This window comes from Meles meles, chromosome 21, assembly GCF_922984935.1.
Source record: "Meles meles chromosome 21, mMelMel3.1 paternal haplotype, whole genome shotgun sequence".
NCBI lineage: Eukaryota > Metazoa > Chordata > Mammalia > Carnivora > Mustelidae > Meles > Meles meles.
The window spans coordinates 42,274,678-42,282,446 of record NC_060086.1 but is presented as its reverse complement, the minus strand read 5'-3'; the positions used below and the strand labels follow the sequence as shown (position 1 = coordinate 42,282,446).

The following is a 7,769-nucleotide window of genomic DNA, read 5'->3' as shown; positions in this document are numbered from 1 at the left end:
CTTCAGCTCGGGTCATGATCTTGGGGTCCTGGAATTGAGCCCCGCATCGGGTTCCCTGCTCTGCGGGGAGTCTGCTTCTTCCTCTCCCCCAGTTGTGTGCGTGCGCTCTCTGTCTCCCTCTCTCAAATAAATAAATACATAAACTAACCTTAAAAAAGCAAAACAAAAAAACCACGAACCTTCGTACGGATGTATTAAGCCTGACTTTTAATCCAACAGGGTATGGGGTGGCAAACAGGTTAGCCGTGAGGCCTCGGAGAGGGGGCTGGGGATTTCGGCGCTCCGTGCTCCGCCTGGCAGCCTGGGACCCTCCTCCCGGGCGCCCTGCACCATGGACCCCCCGGGGTACAACTGCTTTGTGGACAGAGACAAGATGGACGCGGCCGTGCAGGACCTGGGCCCCAAGGAGCTGAGCTGCACGGAGCCGCAGGAGTTGAAGCAGCTGGCCCGCCAGGGCTACTGGGCCCGCAGCTACGCCCTGCGCGGCAAGGTGTACCAGCGGCTGATCCGGGACATCCCCTGCCGCACCGTCACGCCGGACGCCAGCGTGTACAGCGACATCGTGGGCAAGATCGTGGGCAAGCACAGCGGCAGCAGCCTGCCCTTGCCCGAATTCGTGGACAACACGCAGGTGCCCAGCTACTGCCTGAACCCGCGCGGCGAGGGCGCCGTGCGCAAGATCCTGCTGTGCATCGCCAACCAGTTCCCGGACGTGTCCTTCTGCCCCGCGCTGCCCGCCGTCGTGGCCCTGCTGCTGCACTACAGCGCGGACGAGGCCCAGTGCTTCGAGAACGCCTGCCGCATCCTGGCCTGCAACGACCCCAGCAGGAAGCTGGTGGACCAGAGCTTCCTGGCCTTCGAGTCCTCCTGCATGACCTTCGGGGACCTGGTGAACAAGTACTGCCAGGCGGCGCACAAGCTGATGGTGGCCGTGTCGGAGGACGTGCTGCAGGTCTACGCGGACTGGCAGCGCTGGCTGTTCGGGGAGCTGCCGCTCAGCCACTTCGCCCGCGTCTTCGACGTCTTCCTGGTGGAGGGCTACAAGGTGCTGTACCGCGTGGCGCTGGCCATCCTCAAGTTCTTCCACAAGGTGAGAGCCGGGCAGCCGCCGGAGTCGGACAGCGTGAAGCAGGACATCCGCGCCTTCGTCAGGGACATCGCCAAGACCGTGTCTCCGGAGAAGCTGCTGGAGAAGGCGTTCGCCATCCGCCTCTTCTCCCGGAAGGAGATCCAGCTCCTGCAGATGGCCAACGAGAAAGCTCTGAAGCAGAAGGGCATCACCGTCAAGCAGAAGAGGTAGGCGGGCCCCTGGGGGCCTCAGCTGCGGCCTGCCCCATGACTCTGAGGGGCCCGCGTTGGGACGCATCCCGGGGTGGGGGTCGGACCTTGTCCCGCCAGCCTCTTGGTCACCTGCCGGCCCGCCCGCCAGGCCACCCCGCACGGACAGAAAACCGCGGGAGGGAGAAGGGGAGTTGTGGCCACAGCCGCGGACTGCTCAGGCAGCTGTGGGCGCAGAAGGTGTAGGGTCCTGCCCTCGGGGACAAGGCCCACGGCTGAGACGGAAGCCGCACGCTGATCGTGGAGTCAGAGGTCGGCAGTGGGCCTGGCTGACCGCCGACCATCATTTCAGAGCCGCCCGTGCTCTGCCCCTCCTGCTCTGGGCTCGCTTGCTTGCTGTCCTCGTGGCTGCTGGGTATGCCCCCGCCCTGAGCACAGCACCTGGGGGAGCCGGGCTGGGAAGGGCCCACAGCGTCCCCACAGTGTCCCCGCACCGTCTCGGCCTGACCGGGCCGTCGGTACAGAGGCCTTTCTCCTGGGCCACAGGCAGGTGCGTCCCGGCCATCAGTATCTGCCACTAACCTGTCCTTGTCTGTTTTGTTTTTCTTTTTCTTCTTTGTGTCCGTTGCTTCCTCCTGTTTTTTTCAGTGTTTCACTCTCTAAAAGGTAGGTCTATTAACCACATGTCCGGGCCTGGCCTCTCTCCGTCTCCCGGCCTGGCTGTCCCAGGGCCCGGCTGCTTGCTCCGGCTCTCAGGACTGGCTTCGGCAACGCTGCCTGGAAGCCTGGCTGTTGTTCTGCTCTGTCTGTCTGCGCGGCTGCCTCACCTCTGCTGTCTGTCAGTGCTTGGCTGGCTCTGAAACCTTGTCTTGCCAGAGCTGGCTCCCTGTCTGTCCCCGTTTGTTAGGGAAAAGGTGCTTCTGTCCTGGCCCAGGCCGGTGCTCTCCCCTCTGCAACCTCTGGGAGTGGGGCTCCAGGGGTCAGCACCATCCCGTTTCTCCCTCCGTAGGCCAGGAGCCCCCTGCAGGCTTAGCTTACACGAGAGGCTCTGCATCCCTCCAGGGTGGGGGGGCGATCGGGGCCGGGGGCCAGGCTGGGCTCTGAGCCCTCCCGCTCTCCCCAGGCAGTTTGTGCACCTGGCCGTGCACGCGGAGAACTTCCACTCGGAGATCGTCAGTGTGAAGGAGATGAGAGACATCTGGTCATGGGTCCCCGAACGCTTCGCCCTGTGCCAGCCCCTCCTGCTCTTCTCGTCCCTGCAGCACGGGTACAGCCTGAGCAGGTAACCCCCAGGAGCCGGCACACGCTGGCCTGGCCTCCGGGGCCTGCCGGTGCGGGGGGACAGAGTGAGCTGTGGGGCCACTCCAGAACGTGGTGGTGGCGGCTGGAGATGGGCCCCTGGATATTCCCGGGGGCTCTGGAATGGGAGCCCCTCTTCCTGGACTTCTCTTACTCCCAAGCCTCCCCCACGCGAGCGCTCCGTGCCGTGGATGCACAGCCCGGCTCCAGGCTTCTGTGTGGGTGCTGGGACGACCCGGGAAGCAGAATCCCCACCCAGGAGTGTACAGGATTCTAGCACAGATGACCCGTGCTGGTAGGCCTCGGGGCACTACTCCCCGACCCCCACTTGGCGGGTCCACAGGTGGGCCCAGGGAACTCTGGCCGGGCCCCCTCAGGTCGTGCCGCCTCCCAGGGCAGCTCCGCCAGGCACAGCCCCGTCGAGCCCGAGACGGCATGTGGCCTCAGAAGTTTCTGGCTTCAGTGCCGGGGGACCCCACCATGTGGCATAGCTAGAGACACATGCGCCTGCTCCCCAGCTCTGCGCCTGTGGGAGCCCCGGCCGCAGAGCAGGACAGACGGACAGGGCCCCCGGGGATGTCTGCCAAGCCCAGGGCACCACAGGGCACTGTCAGGCCTTCTCCGGCACTTCCCAGTGTTGGCTGTCTCCCGGCGCAGGCCCCGAGGCATGTTCCAAGCTCTCCTAGAGCAGGGACCTGTTCCTCTGGTCTTGTCTCCCTGGAGCACCTGGCACGTGGCTGCGCCTGCTGAGGGCGACCTGCGGGCGACTTTCCCCCCCAACATCATACCAGGGCCGACGGTCTGCAGGGCAACACGGTCCCTAGGCCTGTCTACCGCAGACAGCCCAGGCTTCTCAGATGTGATGAGCACCAGAGGCTTTGGCCCAAGCGGGCACCGAGCACGATGCCAGGCTGCTGTGTGTGGTCTTTGCTCGCAGGTTCTATCTCCAGTGCGAAGGACATGAGCCCACCCTCCTGCTCATCAAGACCACGCAGAAGGAGGTGAGGAGGGGTCGTTGCATCTGCTGAGCTCCAGGGAGGGAGGAGCCGCCCTGAAACTTCCACCCAGGTCCCTGCTCTTAGGTGCACAGGGTGGGGCGGGCCCTCCGCGGAGGGGGACCCCAGCCCCCTGAGGGACCGCCTGTTGCCCCTGGGGCTCCCCTGCGGGAGCAGCCTAACCCCCCAGGGCCTGGCTTTGAGGAGCTCTGCAGAGATGGCCTAGTGAGCAAGGCCCTACCTGCCCGCCATCCGCCGTCCTCACCCCCGCCACTGCCGACACATGGTCCTCGTGGGCCGTCCTCTGCAGTAGCTATCACCTGGAAAGTGCCCTGGGGCGTGAAGTCGGAACTCCCAGGCCTCCATTCTAGGGCCTTGTGCTCCCCGCAGAGGCTTCTTGTTCCTTGGCTCCCAAACCCACACCCCTGGGAGCGTTAGGTTCCTCACCCCGCCCCGATCCTCTGTCTGCCTTCTAGCAAAGGACTCAGTGTCAGACACGGGGGCAAAGCCTGCAGCCACTCGAAGGGCTGAGTCTGTTGGTGAAATGTAGCACTTTGCTGGCTGGTGGGATTGGAGTACACGCTAGAGTGCGGTCATCTTGGAAGCTTCTGTGTGAGGGGCACCCCTGATGTTGATGGCCGAAGTCCAAGTGCGGCCGTGGGCTCCTCACTGTGCGTGAGGGCCAAGGACGGAAACAGAAGTGCCCCCGACAAGCCGAGGCGGCCACCCGACCCTGCCCTCCAGACTCTGACGTCCCCCCACCGCAGGCCACCTCTGGCCCTCGGCCTCGGGTTGGGGCGGGGGTGCGGCTGTGCCCACAGGGCCGCCCGGCCGCAAGCGAGGGGTGCTTCTGCAGGCAGGCGGGTGCGGCCTCATGCCCTGGGCCTTTCTCCCCAGGTGTGTGGGGCTTACCTGTCAACAGACTGGAGTGAGAGGAACAAGTTTGGAGGCAAAGTGGGCTTCTTTGGGACTGGAGAGTGCTTCGTGTTTCGGGTGAGTGAGGCTGCCGGCTGCTCACCCCACAGCTCCCCCGTTGGCTTCGCGGTGGGGAAGGCCGGGGTCAGATGACTCTGCGTGAGTGTGGGCGGGCCTTGGCCGTGTGTGGCATCTCCCCAGCCCGGCGCGGGGTCTGGTGCTCAGCCTGGCGGGGGACGTGGGCAGGAGGGCCCGGTAGGGGGACTGCGGGTGGTGACTCCGGCTGCCCCTTTGCCCTCAGCTGCAGCCCGAGGTCCAGCGCTACGAGTGGGTGGTCATCAAACACCCAGAGCTGACCAAGCCTGTGTCCTCGGAGGCCCCCGCCGCCCCGTCGCCGCTGTGCCGCCCCGTGTCCTCCGACCCTGCTGACCGCCTCTCGCCCTTCCTGGCTGCACGTCACTTCAACCTGCCCTCCAAGACGGAGTCCATGTTCATGGCTGGGGGCAGTGACTGCCTCATCGTAGGTGGGCACCCCTCCGCTCCCCGTGCTTGGTCCCACCCGCCCACCCTTGGTCACTTAGCCTGGGAGATGGGCTCAGGGTCGTGGGGCACGGAGTTCCTGCCTGGCAGGTGCCTCCCTCAAGGGATGGGCAGAGGAAGAGAATTGTGGAGGCTGGAGCAGGCGCAGGAGCGGGAGTGGGGACAGGAGGGTGCATGGTGGGGGACCCTGCGTCGCCCTGTGGTGTCGGAGAAGTATCTGGGAGGGCCAGGGCAGGGACAGCTAGGAGGCTTACCCCGTCCCAGGGGAGATGCTCGGGAGTGGGGAGAGGGTCTCAGGGGCAGTGCTGGACAGAGGGGCGGCCACTGACCAGAGCATCCCGCAGGTGGAGGGGGCGGCCAGGCGCTCTACATCGATGGGGACCTAAACCGCGGCCGCACTGGCCACTGCGACACTTTCAACAACCAGCCCCTGTGCTCTGAGAACTTCCTCATCGCGGCTGTGGAGGCCTGGGGCTTCCAAGACCCTGACACCCAGTGACGGACCTGCACAGACGGTGACTGAGCCGTCACCATGGGGTGGGGTGGGGCAGAGGCCAGGCCCCCTCTTCAGGGGGAGGCAGTGAGGTCCCCTCTCCCCTGTGGCCAATGTCAAGGTGCCGCTGGGGCTCTGGGCTGGGCCGGCCAGGGGATGCTGGGACTTCAGCCGGCCGGGCCTGGCCCTGCTCAGACCTGCTGCTGCCTCGAGCGTGGGCTCAGGCCCCAGGGCTCCGTGGAGGCAGCCTGTGCCCGAGGCTCGCGGGGCCATGCCCGCAGTCTCAGTCCGTTGGTGCTGTGCCGGGACAGGAAAGGCAGAAGAGACCTTCCATCAAGTGTGGGGCCATGGCGCCCCCTGCTGGTGCCTCGTAGCATGGCTCCTGAGCAGAGGCCCGTGGCCACCGCTGGTCCTGTGGGTGGGCGGCCACCTGGCCAGTGGCCGGCGCTGGCGCCTCCCCAGAAGAAACAGGCACGCTGGGGACGGCTCCTTGGCCATGTCCCCCTTCCCCTCCCACCCTGTCTCACCCATACCCTTCTCCCCGTGCTGGCCTCCTGCGGCTGCCTCTCGGACGGCAACGGCAGGGGGAAAGAGGGCAGGGCAGAACTTGTACTGAGCTCTGGGCCCCTCCTGAGGGTGGGCCGAGCACCAGTATGATAAAGGGCTGGAGGGGACATCACGGGTTCTTGCGTTTCAGAGCCTGAGGCTTCTGCTGGGCCTCGCCGTGGACCCATCCCTGAAGAGGCCGCCCGGGATGGCCCAGGGTGGGGCCCTCCACGGCTGACCCCAAACCAGCCAGCGCTGTGTCCAGGAGAAGCCCGGGTCCACGGGGGCTTCTGCGGCCCTCCTGCTCTCTGCCCGGGGCCGCCTCCACTCCCCCACCGTCTCTGCGGTGGCTCCAGGGTCCTGTCCAGACTCCCCAACGTGGCATGCTGCTCTTCGTCCGTCCCCAGGCACCCCAGCTTGTTAGGGCTGCCTGCTCCCCAGATCCGTCCCCTGCGGCGCTGTCACACGCCCCTCCACGCCCCTCTCACAGCCCTGTGGTTGCTTTTCTTGTGCTGCCTCCCCTGCCCCTCTCCCTGCCCAGCCTCGCCCCACAGGGGCCCTGCGGACTGTAGGTACCACGTGAAGACTGGCCGGGGAGTGGTCTCCCGCCTCGTGACGGCCCTCAGCAGGTCCTGAGGGCCTGGGCACTTGGGGAAGGACACCCCAGCAGCCTCTTGGGACTGTGGCAGCCTGGGCCCCAGGTGCTGGGGGTCCCGCCTCCCAGCCTGGTCCCCATGTGGCTGCAGCCAGCCCCTCAATGTCCCCACACGCCACACCTCTGCCATCTCCGTCTTGCTTGCTCCTCCTGTGGGGCACTGGCCCTCCCCTGCCCCCCCCCCACTCCAGTCTCCCCAGAGCCGGGCCACCACGGTGCAGGAGGAAGGACCAGGAGCCCTGGGTGGCGTTGGGCAAGCCACGAACCTGCCTGGAGCTCTGTTGCTCCGGCTGTAAGATGGGGCCTGTCATCCTGCTCTGCTGTCCCCACAGGACTCTCGAGAGGCTCTGCAGGGACAGTGTGAGTCCCTAGTGAGAAGAGAGGTGCTGGGACAGTGTGTCACTGCTCACCCCCCCCTCACTGCCACCCTTGTCCCCCCTCCTCTTGAGTCCCCACGGCCCTGTGTCGTAGCACCAACTTCGGTGTTCATTAAACATGGTCTCGTTACATGAACTCTGAGGGTCTAAATCTGGTCTCTTCAACTACAGGGGCTCCCCAGGGCATGTCCCCGAGTGGGGTGGGCGCCGGAAACTGCACCCTCGCCGTACTGGTCAGGGCATCACCCGTGGAACATTGCGGCCCTTTGAAAACCATGTCCCGGCAAATGGTGTCCCAGCGCTGTTTCCGGGCTCCCTCTGCAGGGGGCCTGGGGGATTGCCTGTCCCCTGAGTGAGCCCTGGGGAGTCTCTGCGGCTGCCCCAGGGCCCTGTCTGGCCTTCCCAGAGGTCCAGCCGAGGAGGGCCTGTGAGGCTTAGCCCCCGAGTCGGTCTCCAGCGTGAGGTCTGTGTGCGCACACGCAGCCGTCCGTCTCCCTGGCGGGCTGGCCTGTTGAACGGAGAGGTATGTGTGGTCATTACTTTCTTTTTTATTTTATTATTATTTTTTTTTAAAGATTTTATTTATTTATTTGACAGAGAGAGATCACAAGTAGACAGAGAGGCAGGCAGAGAGAGTGAGAGGGAAGCAGGCTCCCCGCGGAGCAGAGAGC

The 7,769-nt window shown here is 65.4% G+C and overlaps 1 protein-coding gene across 3 annotated transcripts; it reads left to right on the top strand.

Moving 5' to 3' along the window:
• The first annotated feature begins 276 nt into the window (after positions 1-276).
• TBC1D24 (TBC1 domain family member 24) lies at positions 277-7,234 on the top strand. Of its 3 annotated transcripts, XM_045993570.1 has the most exons (8): positions 277-1,296; positions 1,927-1,944; positions 2,402-2,560; positions 3,515-3,578; positions 4,470-4,565; positions 4,789-5,011; positions 5,372-5,542; positions 6,218-7,234. In XM_045993570.1, exons 1-7 carry the CDS (start codon positions 332-334, stop codon positions 5,524-5,526), a joined length of 1,680 nt encoding a protein of 559 aa, XP_045849526.1. In that variant the 5' UTR covers positions 277-331; the 3' UTR covers positions 5,527-5,542; positions 6,218-7,234. The 3 variants fall into 3 exon arrangements, with proteins under 3 accessions (XP_045849526.1, XP_045849525.1, XP_045849527.1); XM_045993569.1 differs by having other exon boundaries at positions 5,372-7,234; XM_045993571.1 differs by lacking the exon at positions 1,927-1,944 and having other exon boundaries at positions 5,372-7,234.
• The last annotated feature ends 535 nt before the right edge of the window (positions 7,235-7,769 follow it).